Source organism: Oreochromis aureus, linkage group 1 (assembly GCF_013358895.1).
Source record: "Oreochromis aureus strain Israel breed Guangdong linkage group 1, ZZ_aureus, whole genome shotgun sequence".
NCBI lineage: Eukaryota > Metazoa > Chordata > Actinopteri > Cichliformes > Cichlidae > Oreochromis > Oreochromis aureus.
The window spans coordinates 19,957,356-19,980,007 of NC_052942.1; the positions used below are offsets into that span (position 1 = coordinate 19,957,356).

A 22,652-nucleotide genomic window follows, 5' to 3' on the forward strand; every position below is an offset into this window, starting at 1 on the left:
CTAACAGGACTAATATGGTTGTCAGTATTAATTGCTACTGCCTTGATCTGATCATTGGCATCATCAAATGTTCATTTTCTCCGCATTTGTGTTACTTCTATAACGCGGCAGCTGCTGAAATTCGCTCCTGCCAAGGCGTGAGCCTCAATTTATTTTTGCCTTTTTATGTGTGCGCTGTATTGACTCAATGCTGGTTGCTTCCCCATGGCACTTCCCAGGAATGTCACAGGAGGTGGAACCAGCTCTGTTATATATTGCTCTCAGCACCTTACACTGTAAAGGCTACATGGAAACATCTCAGAGATTATATATATATGTATGTATGTATGTGAGTATATTTGGCTGTTAACACTTCATGGCCAAGAGTTGTGGGGTTTTTTTTAAATCCATGCTTGATTTTATGATATTTCTGGAGAAACCCAAAGTTTCCAGTCTGTTTCTTAACACTGCTAAGCATAGTTTCAACCTTCGATACTCCAATTATCCTGATATGCTGTTATTATTCATATTATACAAAATATGAAGTCAGTATGCACCAAAAAGAATCAATACTCACACTACATCGCAGTGAGTGAAGAGAGCAGACACCTTCATCGCTCACACGCACTGCTGCACTCCTACTTGCCTTCCACCAGTCTCTATTTGTCAGCGAGATGGAGCGAGGGGCTAACAAAGAAGGAAAGAAGAGTGGGAAGAAATAAATGAGAGGCCAGACTTAGATGTGGTGAAAAAGTGAGAAAAATGAATCTCACTTTGTGTTCAATAGAGAAGTGATGAGTTGGCAGGGAGAATAGATGAGACGAGAAAAAGATAGAAAGGGTAAGCAGAGCATTACAGTATTTCTACTCTACACCATTACTGCATGACCTGCTGTTACATGAATCTTATGTAAAACTATCTGATTGATTAAGGAGGCAGGCCTCAGCTTGAGATCTCCCATTAGCTAATTACATCACAAACTCAGCTGGTTAAACAGGAATTGCAATCAGCTATTTAGAGAACAGAGCAGCTTGTTGTTGTTAAGACTCTGCACTGTCTGTCTGTCTGTCTGCAGTGGAATGTTAAACTCTTTCTGTTCAGGGAGTTCGTTTTGATGAAAATCAAGAAATTCTCACAATTTCTGCTTAAAAACTGAAAAGTTGCAATTTTCTCTTTGACTAACAGATAACATATATAGACATATGCTGCAAGGTTCAAACAGTAGTAAATCCAGAATCTATATTATATGTTATTATTATATGTTATATGTTATATATTATATGTTATTATATGTTATTATATGTTATAATATGTTATTACATATTATATGTTCCTTGTATCATTTTCCCCTCACAGATGCTGTATATTTGTAAGGTAGTTATAAATTGCTAAAATAATTCAATGAGTTTAGGGGGAAAAAAGTCATTTGTGCTGAAAAAAGTATGAACCAGTCGATCTTTTATGATTAAACAAAACCCTCTGTAAGTGACATAGCCTGTATTTAAAAGATGTATGTAGTCGTCTGGAGTGGGAAGCAAGTGCCTCAAGTCTGCATTCTTTATAGTGGCCAGCAGGGGGCAACTTAAGTAAGATGGTAAAGAAAATTGTGAGAAACATTTTCTACTTCTCGCTTGATTTACATCTTCTGTAAAGTCTTTCCTGATGAGTTTATGGTCTTGATGACTTGGTTTAACTTCTACTTAGTAAAACACGTTCAGGTCATAAAATCATTAACAAGAAATTAAAAAAATTTTTTTTTTAAAAATGATAAAGCCAGGTTTGATTTAGTGCTTCTTTACCTTGTGATTGAAAAAAATTGCTTTACCATGTGAGCATGACACATCCTCCACCATTTTATTTAAAAATACCAAAACAGAAGTTTAGTCCCTAAACCAGGGGTCGGCAACCCGCGGCTCCGGAGCCGCATGCGGCTCTTTAGTCCTTATAGTGCGGCTCCGCGTGGTTTGGGAAAATAAATTAGAAGTATTTCGCTGAAGTGTATTTTATTTATGTTAGTTCTTTTAAACTTGTAGTTCTAAATTGGAAGATTATTGTGATATTGAAATATAAATATAAAATTATATTCTATTATTTTTTCCTCGCTCAATATAAGCGTCACACTCGCGGAAGCCGGTATTCCCGCCGAAACACCGTGCATTTATCGAGACTTTCAACCCCAGGTAGGCCAATTATGGATCTTCGGATCCACATTATGTCAGCAGCTCCACCGTAAACTATGTTAAAGACAAACACTGCTCACGCCTCACAGACGACAGATGACAGCTTACAGTCCTGCGTAAACTGACTTCGCACAGCACCGATTAGCAGATGCTGTGCGCAGAGGTTCAGGAGCAGAAGTCCCATTGTAAACATACCACGGCAGACCCGATGATGTTTGCATGAACGCGCTTTTCACACGCGGTTGCTGTACGCATACAGCCGGCTGTAGCCGCAGCTCACAGCCCGACACACACCACCAACACAACAGCACAGATAGCGCAGACTTTAAGGCGGCGAGGCGTGATTGCGGGTGCCGCTCAGGTGCGTCCGCCTCCCCTGCAGCGGCGCTGCAGACCACGCCCCCGCCGCACGCATTAACCAGGTAAAATACATATTTAGGCAGAATTTTGCAAATATCTATTTTCAATTTTTCAGCAGCATAGTGCTTTTTTTTACCAATTATTTTTAAAAGTCAGGTCAAGGCTCCAAAAGCCCAAAGGAGATATAAGGGAGGCGGCTCACAACAGTTTTTGTTTGCTACATGGATCATTTTAGTTCAGCTGGGTGTCTTTGCTTTTGTTATATTTCTTTAAGAGTTCAAAATGTGTTGATTACATAAATAAAATGTAATTTTCTCTGTAGCACTTCATGGATTTCATAAGCAGCACACCTTAGTTGTTCACACAAAGGTAAAAAAAACTATATATATACAGTGTTATCTTCATTTTAGATGTCAAAAAGTATTTGTGGCTCCCAGTGTTTTCTTTTGCGTGGAAACCGGGTCCAAGTGGCTCTTTGGGTGTAAAAGGTTGCAGACCCCTGCCCTAAACCAACAGTTGATGGCTCAGTATTGTCCTGTCTCCCTGTGATTTCTTTGTCTTTTCTCAGCTGGTCACAGCAGATAGCTGGACCTCCCTGAGCCTGATTCTGCTGGAGGTTTCTTCCTGTTAAAAGGGTTTTTTTCCTTCCCACCATCACAAAGTCCTTGATCATTGGGGGTTGTCTGTCAGGGTTTTCTCCCCAAATACTAGCGACAACAGTCGCCTCAAGGTGCGTTAAGGTAAATGTGAAGCTTTACCTTGAGGCGACTGTTGTGGTGAATTGGTGGTATATAAATAAAAATGGGCAGAAGTGAATTGAAGGTCCATCATTTATGCACAGCTTATGTCTACATTTAAGAATAATCATGCATTAGTTGCCAGGATTTGATGGTGTGGAGAAAAATTATGAGCACTTTTAGATTCATTAGTCAATCTCTGGATATTTAAAAGAACATTTTTTAGTCATAATTACATAAGATTACTCATCTACTGCACTCATTATATCTCATGTGTATACATTTGAGGGGAAGTGAGGGGTAAAACTACATGTGACTTTCCCACTGAGGTATAAACATCTTGCAGATTTTAGCTGTATATTAAATTCACGGTGGGGTGAGTTTTACCCAGAGCCTGAAAAACCATGTAGTGTGTTTTCTGGAGGTCCTAAAAAATATATGGGATCAGGCAGAATTTACCTGCTGAACCAAGCTAAAACAAATGATGTATAATGATATGCAAATTCATTCAACAGCTCCGGGTAGCACAATTATTCTGTTTTCACAGATATGTACATAGATATATTCAGAGACTATCAGATAGTGTAGGCTTGAGTACACAGTGCAACATACCTAGGAGAGAGATTTTAATTAATGTGTGTGGTTGGTGTAACAGTATATACACACACTGCCGACTCTCATGATGCTGACCTTCAAGAGCAAAGAGGGAAGGAAGGGGAATCGATTGTACATTTCATTCATACGCACGCACACACATTAATCAAAAAGCAAGTCCGTATGTGCAAAATAGCCCCATGGTGCATGCCATCATTCATTTTGCGCACAGACATTATCCAACATGACAATTCACAAGTGTGATGCCCTTTACTCCTCAGCCGTGTGAACTCTATTCTCGCCAAATGTAGGAAAACGACGAGGCTGTGTGGGCAATATGCAGTGATGTCAGAAATAAGCTGATTGGCTGGTTGTGTAAACACGCGAGGCGTGTGTTCTTCCTGTCACAAACCAACAAATGGGACACCACGGACACACACTGCCAGCATTATTATGAAGCCCCTTCGTTATTAGCGTTTGCTGGCCAGCCTCCTGTGAAATATGCTATCCTGGTTATTTAAACCCTCTCAGAGTTGGACCATTATACCTTGTTCTTACATCTGTGTGATCCCTCAACAAACACAAGCTGTGATCGCCGACAGTTTAATAATTGAGAGGTTGAAAGTCAGCCTGTTTGGTTTACTGCAGTGGATGAAGATTAAATTCTCTCTTGTGGTGAAAAAAAAAAGAAGAATGAAAAAAATCATTAAATTTTAATCATTCAGATCGACTAAGGATCCTTTTTCATCTGTGTAGAAAGTTATGTAGTAATTAAAAGAACATTTTCAATTGTGTGTGAGAGGTGTGGTGTATTTTCAAATTAATAGCCAACATCTGAAGGAGCAGGGCACCACCACACAAACCTGGTCATTTTGTAGCAGAATCCTTTCAAAGGGTTTTTTTTCCCTTTTCTTTTTTTCTTTTCCTTTTTTTTTTTAACTTTCTTTCACCAAGACCTGCCTTTCTTGTTTGCAGGCCCCTCTCTGTGCCCCACATCCCCCTTTCCTGCCCACTTTACAGCGAGCTGGGGCCTGAGCATTGGCCTTGAACTCTGACCTCGCCTGTAATCAGTCATATCCCTGGGCCCTTCCCTCCTCTCAGGCCACAGACAGCTCATCACTCCTCCCCTCCCCCCTTCCCCGCCTCTTCCTCCTGTTCTCTCTTTGTCCCCAGACTTTTTTTCTTCTTCTTCTTCCTTTCACTCTCACTGAATCCAGAATGGCAAAGCTGGCTTTTGATGGGGTGCTGCTCAGAGACAACGGAGAGTAAACACAGCCTTAGCAGCTGAACAACAGACCCAAAGCCCCACTGTCAGCTATCCCCCCGGTCCACAGCCTTATCTGTCAATCTGTGAAGCGACCTTGAACTGATCAGTAAATGATGGTGTCAACCTGTCAGGACGGGACAGCTCAGTTCAGGAGCTCCTATGAGACAAGCAAACAGTCCAAATTTAGGCCATACACCTCCCGTGTGTTTTCATCTCTGTCACTCGCTTTTTTTCCCTCACATATGTTTGGATCGTTGGTGAGGTTTTGCTTATAAATACACACCGATCGATTCAAAAAGAAACTGAGTCAGAAAGTATTTGAACATGGCGAAGTTTTCAAATGTTTGAATTTGAGTAAGCTTAGCATTTACCGCTGCCATTCATCAACAATGCATCTATAAAACAAGTCATTTTTAGTATTTCTCGACAGCGGATCAATTTGTAACACTGCAGGGAGTAATGGATCAAGAAGACGGAGCAGCCACAGTGAGCTGTTAGATGAAGAGCTACAGGCGACAGGCTGCACACCTCCAAAGTCCGATCACAGCTGCTTAAAAAAACGACCACGTAAATTTTCCGTTAATTGAAAGTTTCTTTTTGCTGAATTCAGTTTTCTGCGCTACTAAACCACATTTGCTGTTAGAAAATCAGTCGGTGCTGAAAACCTTGAAAACATTAATAAAGAGTACAGGCCACTTGTAAAACCTTTCATTGGCTTGTGTGCATGAAAATGGGAAAAACTTTCCTCTAATGTGTAGAGATAGGAGGGTTCATATATGAGTTCATATAAACAGCATCAAACCTTGCAGAGTATTTGTTCAATAACTAATACAGTTTCCTGGAATGAAAAGGTATGTTTTGTTCCTCTTGGTCTTTACAAATATTTGTGACGTGGTTATCTAAACATCCGCCATCTGTCACGTCATTCCTCAGCAGTGATCTGATACAGGAAGCAATGTAAATGCAATTTATGTTTCCAGCTGAAGCGACAGAGAGGAAAAAAGACCTCAGAAACACAACAACATGTCACTAAACTGTCAAATGACACTGAGGCTGAACTAAAGACATTAAGCCAAAAAAAGACTTAAATCAGTGCATCAGCACTGAAATCATTATACCTAAATTAATACAGTCATCACTGTGCAGTGATAATTAACAGAGATAAAAAGCAAATCTTCATGAATATGATTACAAGATCAAACAGGAACTTTTTTGTAGATAATGAAACTCTAAATCAGAAGCGTCAAAGAGTAAAAAATGTGAAATGAAAATTATATATAAGTTATTAGTAGTTGGTTCTCATCAATAGCTGGAACATCTTGAAAGTGAAGTGAAAGTGATTCTAATTCCTGACATTTTTTGGTTTGTTTTTAAAGAAGTAAAATACAGACAAATAGTTAAATTTGACCATTTTCTGCATCAAGTTTGACTTTTCACAGTAACAAAAAGGGGAAATTTTGCGGCTTTTTTATAATGATGATAAATCATCAAGTTTCTTGAAGATGTTTCACCATTTTTTTGGGGGGGGGGGGTACAGCACATATAGGATCAAAGTCGACTGATTGTGGCCCGTTAACTAACATCCCTGCTCTAAAATGTCTAAAACATCTAGAGCTTTCCTCCTATAAAGCAGGTTTTGACAGCAGTTGTGGAATTTCACAAGTGACCAGCTAACAGCGTCCATCCATGCATTTGTGAAATGTATGTGTCAGTGCGTGGGTGTGTGTGAATTTGCATACGTGCGGCTGGACGTTACTGTACCTCCTCAAACCAGCGACTTCTTGTGAAATTTCGCTGCCTTCCGTTCTCACACTCATGGGGCCCATCCGGCCGCAGTGGCATTGAGTAGTGCATCCCCGGGGGACTCTTTGCTGCGTCTGGTCAGGCTGCTTGTCTGCAAACACTCCATCCATCGCTGATATGAAAGGCTGTCAGAAACGTGATGGTTGAGTAGCGAGCTGAGGGCTGGTGACTGCTGCCACCTCAGGGGTCAGAGGTGAGATTGGCTGAGAGAGGCTGCAATGCAGAGCACCTCTTTGACCTGATAATTATACAGATTGAGTCCACCTGGCAGCCCGGAGCGAATAATGACTCTTCCATCTCGCAGCTTTCTCTGACCCAGATTAGAAACCTCCAGTAACAACACTTCAATTTTGAAAAGGAAATGGAATAATTCAGTTCTTTGTCCTACCTGCTGACCCAGAAGAGTGCTCGCCTGACCTTAAAAATCCATCTGCATGAAACGCACTGAGGCTGGCGTGATGTCAGTGCTGCTGAGAACTGAAATGCCGCTTTGCTCATGTTCCCTTTCACAGATCTAGGAGGCTAAAATTCTTAGCAATAATGTTCCAGGATCTTTGGACAATACCTGCTATTTCACTCATTTTCAGTCCATTCCTTATACAATTTTTAGAGGAATTTGTTGGTGTTTATTAAGCCACTTAACACTGACCTCTAAACCGTAAGTCACCATAAAAAGGGCACCTTACTCAAAGGATGAACCTGCTTTGTGTCTACATATAACAACCAACTTAGCAAAGAAACAAATTCTGTGTTAAAGCACAAAGCATAGGACGAGCCTGTCACAAAACACATCATTTGTTCCCATCTAGGCGACTCTATGAAAATTGTCAACGATAACACAGTTTGTCAGCATGTCCTTTAAAAATCTGATAAAATATAAAGAGAAGAGGGGTAGTTCAAGATTTACACATTACTTTCTAATAGCTCATCTATATTTTGATTTCTTTTCCTCATAGCAGCGTAGTGAGGAAGGTCTATTTAAGATAATGCTTCCTGTTCATCAAAGAAAACTCACATTCTGCTGTACCAACTCTTACAAACTGCACTTGACAGAGTAGCGGGATATTGCAGTATATATTAAAGTCCTGTGGCATTCAGTTTCCTCGCTTAAAGGTAAAAACACAGCGTGAGAGCCACAAACCCGACAGTTTACTTCCCTTTATCTGACAAATGCTTCTGAACTCTAGAAATAACATGACCAAGGGGTGCACCATCTTGAAGGTATAGCTCAGTCTGTTTCATATTCATATTTTCTTTGGCATATATAATACTTTAAATACAGCAGAAATAGCCTTGACATAACAATGACATGAAGAAATGCTTTACACTGCAGTGCCTCATTTCCATAGTATGTTAAATGTTTTACTATTTTTTTCTTCTGCTTGAAGACAGGCAGGATGTGAAAAGTGGATTATGTATTCTTGTCTAAAAACACCTACACAACCTACACATGTACATACATAAGGTAAACACATGCACACACACAGTGCTCCCCTATATTTATTCTATAACAGAGGACAACCCAGGTAGGAGGGAAGCGATAGAAGTAGAGAAAAATGAGGACAAAGAGCAGCGTGTCAGAGGTTTGATAGAAAGGTGTGTGCGTGTTTGTGCGTGTCCATAGGTAGAGTTCACATGTGTGTATGGAAATGTCACAGTTTATACTGATGTGGGCAAATTTGATTTTTTTGAAGCACTGATATAAATTTATCTACTGCCATGGGAGATTCAGTTCATGATGAATCTAGTATGCGCTCCGCATGATTGAAGACCTTCTGTTCTTACTGCTGCTGCCTGCTGTCTGTGCCACAAATCACTTTTTCTCTCATCCAGCTGAACACAGTAACTCGTGCTCTTGACTTTATGTCACAGTCATCTTTTGTTCTGTGTGGTCCTTACCAGGAGAAAGACATACTACATTAAATGGATTTATTCAAGCATGAGTATCTTTGTTAAAAAACACTGTACTTTTTTACTTTATGACTTTTGAAGACTTCAGTCAAAAGCTGTTTTCCCGACGTGCGCTGGAGCCTAGAAGAACTTGTCTAGACATTGCCAATTAGAGATGCATGTTACAGCATAGATGGCTGATGTTTTCAGCAAGCAGCTTAAGCACTCTTTAATCTGCCAGCTCTAAAGAAATTACGGTGTGCTACACTTGTGTAATGACAACTTTAAAAAAAATGTTCGAACGTGATTCCTGCAGTTTATGTGTGTAACCTGTCAAAAGTTGGTTTTGAAAATTAAAATGAAGGAAAAGTAGCTGTAGAGAAACAGTTCTGTAAACAGAAAGTTCCAAGGAGAAAACCAGTCATTACCGGATGCTGTTCAAGTTTTAAAATATTACAGCCTGGACACAGCTTCACCACTGGTCTTGTGTAGAGGGCAGACTTTATAGTCTGGTTGCCATGGCCACACCATGGGTCTGCCACCAATGCTATGATTAAAGAGGATATGTTGTTGATGCTGTGAGCAGAAAATTTCAAAATCTAAACTTATAAATGTTTGCAACTCCTGTTTTTTTTTTTATTTAAGCCAACATGGGCAGTTACTTTTCACAGATTTCAACAGTTTTTGTAGCATTTCATCTAAACTTCAAGTATGTGAGTCACATAGTACAGAACAGTTTCTTTCTTACAGTTGGTAAGAAGCATTACTGCTATCGGTGGCACTGGATCAACATAATAGGTTTAAAGGCTAAAGAAGGCACCTAAATGCCTCATAGAATTTAAGGCAGAGAATTCACCTGCTCAAACACGAGGTGCAGCTATTGCACTGCTAGTAAAGCAATAGTAAGAATCTTACGTTCCACATTTGCGCCAGAGAAACTAAACTTCCTTGTTTCCTTTCTTCTTTCCCACACTCTCTGCTTCCTGCTTCTCTCCTCTGCTGTTTCCACAGCACACTGACGATATATGGCATCAGCCAGGATGACGAGGCTATCTACCAGTGCATCGCTGAGAACAGCGCGGGCTCTACACAGGCCAGTGCCCGCCTCACGGTGCTCTGGGCTGATGGACTGCCTGGCGTTCCCACCCACGTGCAAGCAGAGGCCCTCTCCCCCACCACCATACAGGTGTCCTGGAGGGAACCCGATAAAAACACTCAGGACATCATCGGTTATGTGCTCCACATCCGCCGGACCTCAGGTGGGGCTTCTTGAAGATCCAGATACAGTTTAAAGCAAAGCTTTAGTTAAAACAAGTGCGACATGAAGTCTCCGTCAAAAGGCATGCCAGGTGAGATGAGAGGAGGCAGAAAAGAAACAGAGGCCTCTTAACGTGGAATAAATCAGCTCTGAAAGTAAATAAGTGTTTGAGGAGCCCCATGACATTTTCATTGAAGAATTAGGAATGGATGCGGCTAAATTCATTCACATAACTACAAATGGCAGCAAACAAGAGAACGCTGCCACACTTTCATTACAATTCAATTATGTAAATAAGCTGCTACAGTAATGAAATGATGAGGAACGGCACTGACACAGACAAAGATGGTCCTGAGGCACAAAAGCGATTCGCAAGCACTGCTCACACACACACACACACACACACACACACACACACACACACACACACACACACACACACACACACACACACACGTCACTTCAGGTTAATGCTTCACTTCAGTTTATTTCATTTATTTATCACACCGCTTCAAACTAGCAGCCATCGTTGTAACAGTCATACAAATTATTGGTAAGGTAAAACCCTTCATTAGCAGTAAGTGCAGGTTTCTAGTAGTAGAGTCTGAGAGATGTCAAATCTAATGTGTAGTTTGGTGTGTCAGACTTTGGAAGAGTTATCACATTAATGTTAAATGAGAAATGAGAAACAAGAAACAACGACCAAGGTGACAGTCACAGCTACAGCTATGCCTATGGAAAATTCATGTTTTAGTATTTTATGCTACATTTACACTGAATTACCTCGACACATACTTTTGTTTAAAGATAAACAAAGAGGTGGATCCAAGGTCTACAGAAAGAAAAGAAATGGAAAAACAACAAGAAGCTATTTTCACATGTCAGCAATGCGACCTCAAACCTTCAGGGAGAAAACAACTTTGCAAAATGGTAGATTAGCCCTTTAAAGCCTGAACCATGAAATAACTGCCAGAGTGTTTATTAAACTTTCTCACAAAAAAATTTCCATATATGAGTTTTAATTTATAGCATATTTGCTACATCTGCATTTTATTTGTGATTTATTGCTTAAAAATGTATTGTACACTCTTTCAAAGATGAGGATGTACACATCCGGGACAGAGAAGAAGGCTAGTTTGAGTCAAAGCGGCCATTTACGTGAGAAGGGAAAGACCATCTCAGAATCGAAGAGGGAGTCTAAGGCTACAAGTTTCACCATCTTATAATGTTGTGACTGCTCTCTGCAAATAGTCAAATAGCTCATGATCGTTGATCAATAATCATGACAATTTACTTATTAAAGGTCATGAAACCGATCTCACCTCAAGTGGTGCCAGTGTCGGCCATTATGCACATGTACTGTTTATAAGGTGGGGAAACCTGCATTCAGCTGACACTGAAGAAGTCACTTGGATGAGTGATGAAAAGTGTCTCCTATTGAAAATGCTACGTCCAGATGAACAGAATCAGCTTTCTGGGATTTATTTTGGGTTTTCAGGAGGGAGAGGAAATCACACTGATGATGCAGAAGCATCAAATACTTAAAAAACCTGTATCTATCAGATACACTCTGTGTTAAGGGGTTACAGACTGACTGATCTCTGATCCCCAACTGTTTTGGATGTTTAAATTGGTGCTCCTCTGTCAGGTGGTGTCTAGAAAAGTCCCTACATGCCACTAATGCCACTACAGACGGCTACAATAATGATAACTCGATAACAGCATGCCTCATTTATTTATTTTCTTTACCTTGTGGGTATGGTACAATTAACCATGTGTGTTTTTTACTTGTTTTTATGGGGAGACCATTGCAGCACCAGCTGACGTTCCCCTCAGTTGATCTATGAACTGATGATTAAGGGACCTGAGACACGACTAATAGTATCTCCTGTAATTTCCTCTCCACCGTGGCGTGGCCCAGTGGATTGAGGGCTAGATGTAGATAGTGGTTATGGTTGGATGAATTGCTGAATTAAAAGCAATAAAATGCTTTAACACATCCTGAACAACTCTCCCGATTCCTCCCTCCATCTTCTTATGCCGCCCCTGCAATTCACCCTGAGGCCCAGAGTGATACTAAATTAGCTATTAAATACTGTAAATGCTTTGATAAAACCCACTGAAGTGGGCAGTAAGCACAAGTGCTAATAGAAACATATTATTTTCCATCTTTTTTTTTCCTTTTCCCATTGATGTCTTTCCTATTTTTCTTACAAACGTTTTCAAACTTCGTCTCCTCCTTTATTTTATTCCCCTTCTTCTTCCTCCACCCTTCTTCCTTCAGACCCAGCGGAGATGGAATACGAGGAGGCCGTCAGTAAGGTCACGCTGCAGCAGATCATCCGGGACCTGGAGCCCTCCACCAATTATACCTTCTATGTGAAGGCCTACACATCCCATGGGGCCAGCAAACCTTCGGACAGTGTCACCGAGAGCACTCATGGAGAGGGTGAGTTGGCGGAAATAAAAAACAAAAAGAAATATCAAGACTCCCACAAGATTTGTAGCATAGGTAAAACACATGATTTCACCTTAATTATTGCAGAACATCCATAAAACATAAGACAAATTGGCCTGCTATCACTGCTTTATATTTTAGAGCTCATTCATCCTGAGGAAAAAAGTAAAAATATTATTGCTCACATTTTATTTTTGCCACACCTGATCAAATTTCTGATAGTTGTTTAACTACTTTGGTTTACATTTTGTTTTGTGTTGCAGTGCCAGCTCCTCCTTCCCTCTACACAAAGGTGGTGAACAGCAGTGTTGTGCAAGCAACATGGGAGTCCTCCTCCAAGATGGGCCAGCCTCAGGGCTTCAGGCTGTATTACAGGAGAGCGCACACACCACTGTTCACTGGGCCCATCACCTTCCCTCGCAACATCACCCAGTACAACATCACTCATCTGGGTGAGACATGACAGCTGACTGTATCATTGCTTTTACTGGTAATTAGCGTCACGCGTCGTAAGCGCTGATGAGCGGGCCTGTGATGCAGAATGGTTTGTTAATGCACTTTAGTGGGTTTACATAGTTGTTTTTGCCAAGAGCTAAAAATATGTCACTAACAGCTCGTGGTGCTTATTTTTGATTTTTATTTTTATGCTTTCTTTGTTTCCTTTTGTTCAGATTCCTCACTGGTCTATGAGATAAAGTTGATTGCTCACAACCAGCATGGAGATGGGAATGCCACCATACGATTTGTTTCACTTCGGGAGGCAGTGGCCAAATCAGGTGAATTTTTCTTTATTATTTTTTCCATCACTTAAAATACAGTCATCTTGAAATGTGGACATATGGAAGTGTACAGTCTGCCCACATCTCCATATCACGTTCTCCAAGGACAAAAAAATCTCAGGAAGACAGACAGTGGAGAAAAAAAGATTATATAACAATACACCTAACAAAAAGGGAAACAATAAACTGAGAATAATAGAAATGCATTTACAGTAGTTGATCTGAAAAGAGCTTCCTGGGACATTGTAACATATTGGTTCAGTGGAAAAACAAAACTGAAGTTTGAATCAAATACTATGATGTGAATTAAAAAAATAAAATATTATCATCATGCACATGATGATGTATGGATTAGTGAGATGGCGCTGTCCCACAGGTCATCTGATTATCTCACCAATGTCCATTTCCAGAGGTGGAGAGGCTTCCCATATGCATCATCTCTATATATCATAGACTACGTGTCCATGGGTTTAATCCTTTTTATATTGATTGATTTTGTGAGCCTCATGTAATAAGTCTTTCTGACGGTATTGAGGTAGGATGAAAAATATTTCAAGAAAAAAATTGTTTGCCTGGAAATGTAAGAAAAAAGTAATGAATGGTGTGTCATGCCAAGATGGGTCAGCAAATAAGACAAATCCAAAACCAGGAGTCAGGATCTGAATCCCAGAATGAACTGTCAGAGTGGAAATAAATGGTTAAAGGTCATTTGAGAGAAGCGAAATGTCTCTGAAAAACTTAAATGTTTTCTTTATTGGATCTGCATTTTGACTTAATGCATTTTGAACTACAGGATTTAATCTTTCAGTGATGCCAGCGAGAAAAACTAGATCACAGAAGGTCTGTTTGTCTAGTATATTTATTTAGAAATGGTGTTTGCCCAATATTAATGTAGAAAATTGAAAAGTCCTGGCCAGTCCTGCAATTTGGATCTCTCGGGGCGTGCTTTTTGAATACAAGAGACTGATGTACTACAAAGATAAAAAGAAATACAGTTACATCACCCCTTCCTTTGATCTTGCTATAAAAAGAGTATCTTTACTGGGTCTCTGGCCTCTTTCTCTTTCTCCCAATCTCGTATCTGTCTGCAAAGTGTAGACTTTGGCCTACACAGGCTCATCAAATGATTTCTGCCCTCTGATCCTCAGTATGGCGCATATGAGCTGACATACCTGACTCACTTCATCCTCACTAAAAATGATTCGCTGGTTTTTTTCAAGTATTGCTGCTGCATTTCTATCGTTCCACTTTATCTTGGAAGAAGTGGACCTTTAACACAAAAGGTCTGCCCAGTGTGGGCTGCAAGATTCTACGAGCAGTCTGGGGAAGTGTAGTGAAGGCCAAGCAAATCTTGCATCATCTAGCATGCTGTGGGTGTACATCACCAAAGCCCTCCTCCACGAAGTTGTTTCTCTGTTACTTGGATTCCAGGTTTGTTCTTTATCAGACTGGTCCAGGACTTGAGGCATGGTTTAACTGAGATGACAGGTAGAAAAACCCAATAAATCACAAGAATCATTACTCAAAAAAAGGGCTAAATGTGGTTGGAGTACAGGGTGGATTTGAATTAAATATGACCGTATATCGAAGAGATGTCTTCACTTGTTGCCACTACCCCTTATACCGCTGCAGTGACCCACCAAATATGGAAATATTTTCACACAGCTACACACTGCCCCACATCAATACAGAGCATGAAAGTAGATTAGTCTCACATAACATCTTTTGTATCAGTCAAGTTGACCTTCATGCCACATAAACAGTCCAAGCTCACCCAGGTGTGATGTGACCGTGTTGTGTGCAATATCTCCTCAGTGTTGGACGGCCCATGCGACTGTGTGAAAGATGAGCAGGGCAAAACATCCACCACGGGCATCATAATCGGCATTCACATCGGCATTACCTGCATCATCTTCTGCGTGCTCTTCCTCGTCTTCAGCTACCGTGGCAGGTCAGAACTAGCATGACGTGCACATTCATGAGGCAGTTAATGGTGCCGGTGGAATAACTTGCCAATAGTTGCTGTTAAAGGGTCTATTTCTATCGTGTGTATAGAATCAGGCAAACGTTTAATGTGTGCATGTTCATGTAATCCCCAGATTAATGATGTGTAAGACAGTTCAGGCCACCCCCCAGGCAGGGAACGGCGCTGCTGTGGACTCTTCTTCGTCTTCCCAGGGAGCCTCTGGGCTTAACGGGGCTGCCAGAAGAGAGATGGAGGTCAATGGCAGCGCAGCGAGGAAGAAAGTGGTTGACAGCAATGAGCTTGAGAGCCTTTTCATGCAGCCGAACACAAGAGATATGTGCATGGTAGGTCCTCAGAGTGAGAAGAGGGAGAAAAGCTATGTTAAAGGAAAAAAAGTATATTCTATCTAAGCTAAAACTAAATGAAGTATACTCAGTCTGATTGTTTACATGTGTTTTCAGTCTGATTCCTACATGCTGAATGACACCCAGCTGTCTACGATACCGCTGGATGAGTTTGCCGTGGAGAGGGAAACCCAATTCCGAGAGACTCCTGCAGCAGGAGCAGCTCAGCAGGACCAAGGCTAATGATGTATGAAGGCCAATTCACACGACACTGTCCAGTGTCCACGCAGACTTTTCTCTCACTCAGGTTGACAGATTGTTGTTGTTTTTTCAAAGTCGTCATTCCTTTTGTGCAAAGACTTTTTTTTTTATAAAGGAGTTCTGGAGGATCTAGGACTGTATATCTGGTCTGGGCTGTTTCTATCTTGGGAGCCCGATGAATTTTTAGTTTTTGTTTTGGTCTTTGGTTAATTTCCTGGTGTTGGGCAGCACAGAAGACAGAGGCCCCAGAATGTCCTTGTTATACAATGGTTTTATTTTTAAGTTTATAAATATATGTATATATATAAATATATACACTATATCTTTATCACTTATATGTCAAAGCGGTTATAAGTTATTGGTCTTATCTCTACTTTTCCGTGGATGTCAAAGACTCCTGCTGCCTACTCTCACCTACCAATGATTCCACCTTCTTGTTCACAGAAGATCTCAGCCTTCTTCCAGGGATTCGATATATTCTGCCTCAGGACTTTGTTTCGGTGATATCAACATTTTTTTTTATGAGTTTTCGGCCTTCATGCAGGCGTTAGACTTGGCTGCGTGAACCTTGCGATAGAAAGAAAAGAAAGAAACCTACCTCAGCCGGAATGAATGTGTAGTGGGAAGCTTTTAGGGACTTTACCTTCCCCTGTGCTCACAGTTACTTTACATGCAGAGGAATTGGTTTGGAAGTGACAAAATCAGGTGCCGCTCTACCTCAGATGTCAAGAATCATCTCTCTTCTCCTGCTTGTCGAAGTAAAACAGAAAAAATAAAGAAAACAAAAAAAAAGTATCCAACATAAAGCACTTCCAAATGCTGAAATTAATGTTCTACCTCAAGATAACAATGTTAATGTTGTCGCTGTTGTTGTTGTTTGTCTGTTTATTGCATAATGAAAAACCCTCTTTTGGCCCTTTGTGATGTCCTGGCTTCCCTCTGTTGATGAATATGGTGTTTGTAGATACAGCGTCAGTACCTCATGCAAGCTGACAGACTGATAACATGTTGGACGAGTTACGGTGTGTTGGAAATATGTATGAATTATGCTAATCTATTGTAAGCCTTTTGCTAGATTTGACTTTATTTTAAAGATTGTAATTTTTTTTCCCACTGTAGTTGCTTCAGTTGAATGACAAGACTGTTAGAGATACACTGCATTGTTAATGACATCTTAAAGACTAATTGTGCATGAGATGAGATGTCATGTGAAGTTTTATTGATTAAAATAAGCAAAACACTTAATGCATAGACAACATAGATGTAGCTACAATTGGCATTATGATTTAATTGTGTCCGCTTGCATGCATGTGTGATTTTATTTTAAATGGAATGGATGTTTTTTTGTTTTTTTTAAATAGATAAAACTAAATTGAGCACAAATGTTAACAGAAAATGGCCCGTGTCCACAAATAGTTTGGATAATATTTTTGGAATATTTGCTTATTGGCTTTCTTGCTGGCAGATGAAACCGCTCTCATTTCATCTTTTGTCAGTTTTAAGGTCATAGCTGTTTGGCAAGTAGCCTAGTCCTAATTCCAAAATTGTTGTTAACCATCCCCGGTTTCTTAGATGGTTAGATGAGGGGATTAAAAATCGAAATTCTCTAACACATGCTATTAAATATATCTTTTTTTAATATGTAAAAAAGCCAAAGCTTAAAAACAACTATTTGGAAGAGATTTGTCTATTAAATACACGTATCTGCTATTTCTTTTATTTTGTCCTGTTATCTAATATTTAACTGTAGTTTTGACAACAGAGATATGAGAGCGGTATTTAACCTCTGGAAAGAAAGCAAAACAAGCTCTAATTTATTTTTTTTGACAGCAGTGTATCTCTAAACTTTTTATGAATATTTGTGTCAGCATCACCTTCTTATTTTGTTTTCACATCACATTTCCAACCTCCTTTACAAACGCAGCAGTAGCCTTTTATTTCTCTTCTGGTGCCCAGTAGACGTAACAGTTGCCGGTTAAGCTTGTTTACTGTTACTCTTCTCAAAACTATACTTGCTGCTCAGCCTTCTCCCTCCTATCAACGCTGACTATGTGCTTCAGGTGCTTATAATATCTTTGAATGCTGACGAGCACAGACAGAGAGCTGGCTGAGGGAGATGGGCGGTTGTTGGGTAGCTAAACAATTACAGGGCTTTTCTCTCGCCGGCTCTCTGCTCAGTGTTGTCACTTGCTGTACAGGAACTGATTTGATGCATTATGGTTACCTACCTCAACCTTGTTGTTGGCCTTTCTCTCAGGTCTTAATGAAGGACACGTACAGAGTATAAACAATGAAATTAATGTATATATATATCTACAGTCGTGTGACACAGTAAGTATATCTCATGGAAATTGCTGGCTTTTATTACATACTGGAGCAAGCAAAAACCAGGTCATCTTTGAAACAATGCCTGAAGATAACCACTCAACTTTTTACTGAACAAAAATAGCAGAAGAAGTTAAGCTTAAACTCAAATACATCAGAAGCTAGTGTTGCCCAATATAGCAGTAATTACATCTTGTAAGCCACCTGCTCAGTTTTAACAAGGCTCTTCACCTGAAAAACTGCTTGTTATCGGTGCCATAGCAGGGCCTGCTGTGACTTTGCTCCAGAGGATGTATCTGGCTCATTCTCCAGCCTGGAGTAACAAATCTTTGTGCAGCTGTTTCTGTGGCGAGTACTTAAAGCCAGAGAGAGGAGCGCTCTAGTGCCAGAGAGCCTTTTTGTATTGCGGCTTGTGAGCTGTGTGTCTGTGGTTACTTGTGGTGCGTCTTAGTTGAATTCCCAGGTGGATTTTTCAACTGGTACGCCCCCTGAGGTCAGACTTCCAATTAGCAAATTCAGCACAGCCTCACCAACCCAGACTTAATGATTCAGTTTGGCAGCAAGTTACGTAAACATTAGTAAAACTATAGGGAAATATGGGGGCTCATCCGGGATTTTGAAAAAGAAGGCCTTGAGACCACCTTTGTTTTGTTTTGTTTTTTCTTTTGTTGTTTTTGTTTTTTTTGGGGGGGGTGGGGGGGTGTTATACATTTCGTGGCTGACATGGCAGGTGTTGCTTACTGAGTATATGACTTTCCAGTTAAATCCTGTGTGTCCAGCTAAGTTACTTTAGTTCTTCCTTCTGGCCATTTTTTGTTGTGCTGCCTTTTTTATTTTTGGATTAATACTGCAGGGTGATAATTTTCCTGGTGGTTGTGAGCAATTCAAGACACAACAGTTGGGGTTCTGCTCTTGGGACTGAGTGGCCACTCCTGGACAAATTGACAGTCTTGAACGGTGTTTCACTTGTTGTGAAGCAAAGTGTAAATATTTATTTGATATTATTGGGCAATCTTTTGAAATTCTTTTCCAGACTGTAGGCAAAGCACAACAAATATTTTCTTTGTAGCTGATCAGTTTGAAAACTTTTCATTTTACCGTATATGGCATTGTTTTATAGATATCACCTTTATCTACAGGCATTGTTTCCTAAGGGATCAAATGTCAAAAAAATAAATAAATTCACACGACTGTATAATATAAATACATAAAAAATTGCAATTGTCAAAATATGCTGGACAGACAGAGTCAATAGAAACAGACACAATAGGAGGGGGAACATTTTAGGACCTTTATGTTGTGCACTAATTATTTAAGCAGTTCAAGTTCATGCTTAATTTGTAGTGATTGTTACTTTTATTACTAGCACATCCATTTTTTTCAGTAGTGATTTACTTTATGTCTTCTCTAAACATAAATAAGTTTAACTGAATCAAAAGTGGGTGGCACGTACAACTCGACATCATGCACACAGAAAAAACACTTTCAAACCTCTTTGGTGCATCCAGGTATGAGATACTGTAAACAGTAAAATGCTGACACTAGCACTTTTTTTATGAAAATGAGCTTGTCATGTCTCTGCTGCCTTAAGTAACTAACATTAGTGTAAGATGATTGCATTTAACATCAGCCATCACCTTTGATTGAATCCATGGTGTTGAACGCAAAATGCTTCCTGGTGCTACTCCTCAGGCAGCTTTGTGTTATCCATTCATCAGCCTTAATAGTAGGAAGCATATTAACAGCTTCGTTTCTGACAGGTGGCAGGGCATGCAATGGTTCAAAGGTCACAGCATTTTTTAGCCCAGTGGAGCCAACTAATGCAAAATGACCTGTGTTCTACTAATACATCATACATACAGTAGGAGTGCTTTTTAAAAGCATGCTTCGATTATTTCAGCACTGTGTTCAGAATCATACCATCTGGTCATCCACCACATTCAAACTGAGAGTTATACGTGTCCCCACAAAAACAGTAATTCACCTGTCATTTTAATGTGTTATGCAAACCAGCATTAGAGTCAGTCTCACTTTAGTGATCATCTAGGTACTATGTTTTATGCCTTTTAAATTTGTTTGCATATGCGTATTTCTTTGCATTTCTCTGGTATCTATTTCATGCATTTAATTGTACACTGTGTTGTTGATATCATAACCAGTGCTGGGGGAAAAAAGAAATGGCAACTGTCAAAACAGTAGAACAAATGCTTGACCTAAATGTCTCCTCTGTGTATATTCACTAACTGCAGATTAGTTTCTCTCTGGGGCTCCTGCAGCTTTAATCAGTGTTTTCACCTCTGTGGAGAGAAATTTCACAAAGGACACAATGGGTATTTTTTTCTTCCTTACTTTGTTCCTCAGTCCCTTGGTGTCATTTAAGGTTAATGTCCTCTTGCAGGAAATTGTGCACCACTGTGGATTTGACAGGCGTTAGTGTCATACGGGCGTTTAACCTGATTCACCGTGGATGCGGTGCGGTGATCATCATGTTTACTTGATTAGACTTTGATAGGTCAGGTTGTCATATTGCTGTATAATATTAGAACCTGTGTGATTTATTGGGGTGCTTAAAGCTGTTCTCACTGACTGACTGGTGCTGTAATCCATCAACTGAGGGGAGCAGGTGATTCTTTTGCTGATATGGTTAGTCAAACTGAGGCCTTTGTCTTACATATTCTGCAGTCTTGAAAAGTGTTTCATCACTAAACACTGCTCTTGTCAGTGAGACAGCCTCCTTTGTTCCTTGTTCAAGAATCCTGACCTTTGGTCAGGGAGGGCGTGTGCTCAGGGACTCTCTGATCCTGTGTTATATGCATCTCAGCCGGCCATACAGTTGGCGTACTGGACTTGACTTTCCTCAATTTCTGCTTTGTGCCCAGTTCAGACAGATTTGCTGCAAGGAATGCCATCGTTGTCTGTCATTAAAACTGGAATTGTTATGCTTTTACTGCTTTCTGTGATATACATAGCTGTCGCAATGGTCATGACCAAAGATTCAAACAATGGTTTCAAAATATCTGCAAGTAAGCCCAAAATCTCAGGCTCTGCTCTAAATTCTCAATTTCAGACAGATTTTTCTACTCTAAAAAGAAGGAAAAAAAAGAGGGGATATACCTGGTATGGTCACTTCAGGTACGTCTCTCCGGCTATGTTTAAACTTTGTGTTTGCAAAGGGCAGCCAATCAGAAGAAAGTTGGTAATTGAAGTTTGTACTACTTGTTTCAGACAAGATAAAATTAAGAGCTTCATCAAAGCCCAGCATAAGATAGGTAAGGTTTACTCTGAACTGTGAATCGTACAAAGCTATCCTCATCAAAAATATTCAATTATAAATGAGCACAACAGGTCCACTTTAACTTGCTCAGAGAAGGTGTTGGCAGGATAATGGTTATTTAACTGTCATTTTGCCTTTGTTTGGCTCCTCTGATAGGAAAAGGAACATTTGTCATAAAACAGTTCATCCGCCCCTTAAGTGTACCGAGGGGTGATGAAAACAGGGAGGCACATTCACATTTGCATCATGTTACAATTTCAGCAGAAGAAATCATGTGAAAATAGTAACATTCACAAGGACAATCTAGATTTTTATAAGAATATGCTGCTTTTCTTTACTTTGTATATTAAATAGAATAATTTGGGGGTTCGACTCTGGGTCAGGCAAGAAAAAACAAAAATACAAAAAACATTTTAAATAAGCTTGAGCTTTAGAGAAATTAGTAAAAGCACCATTATCTTAAATTTAGTTGGACCAAATATTTGATCAAATTGACTAAGAAAGTATTTAGAAGAAAAAACCTTTGGCTGGAGCTGTCATTTCTTCATACTTATTCTACTACCCTCAGGTTCTTAAAAATAAAACATCCTGGACTGGGCATGTGCAGGGTTTCTTTCACATATGGTGCCAATATGGCTCCAACTCTTCATGCTCTTATAATACATTGACTAAACACAGGTAACCATATCAAGTCAGGGGGATAAGATAGGCTTAGTCTGGCTAGATTGGCACTGTATTGTTGTATGATGTCTGTTATGAGTGTTAGTGACTCTGTGGTTGATCTCAGTGACAAAGACATTTAGGAGACCCGAAATATTAACTTTTTTCTTTTTCTAATATCCACGCCTAATTCAACTTTGCCCTTTTTTAAAAGTCCTTTACATTATGTGGTACTGATTGTTGTGGCACCAAATGACTATCTGAGCTGACTGTAAATTGATTACATTTCCAGGACATTTATCTCTATGGTGTTCTGCTCTGATACACTGATGACTGTATGTGTCAAATAATGCTGAGTTTCAGGATTTTCTGAGTGATTTATACTGTTGTCAAATGGTGGTTTATTGTAACTGTAATTTAATGTTTGATATCAGTATTATATTTTACATGCTCCTGTCGAGAAAGCAGATTGAATTCAGTATGTTTAAAAGTAGAAGGCAGAAAAAAACCCTACAGT

General features: G+C 39.9%; 1 protein-coding gene across 1 annotated transcript in view; it reads left to right on the forward strand.

The window, feature by feature from the left end:
- Positions 1 to 18,833, forward strand: part of igdcc3 (immunoglobulin superfamily, DCC subclass, member 3) — a 59,802-nt gene extending 40,969 nt beyond the window's left edge. The window contains exons 8-14 of the mRNA XM_031748728.2: positions 9,822 to 10,069; positions 12,353 to 12,517; positions 12,790 to 12,978; positions 13,198 to 13,302; positions 15,121 to 15,256; positions 15,405 to 15,615; positions 15,733 to 18,833. Of these exons, the coding sequence (XP_031604588.1) occupies positions 9,822 to 10,069; positions 12,353 to 12,517; positions 12,790 to 12,978; positions 13,198 to 13,302; positions 15,121 to 15,256; positions 15,405 to 15,615; positions 15,733 to 15,858 (1,180 nt within the window). The 3' untranslated portion in view covers positions 15,859 to 18,833. The remainder of the gene's footprint in view (positions 1 to 9,821; positions 10,070 to 12,352; positions 12,518 to 12,789; positions 12,979 to 13,197; positions 13,303 to 15,120; positions 15,257 to 15,404; positions 15,616 to 15,732) is intronic.
- The last annotated feature ends 3,819 nt before the right edge of the window (positions 18,834 to 22,652 follow it).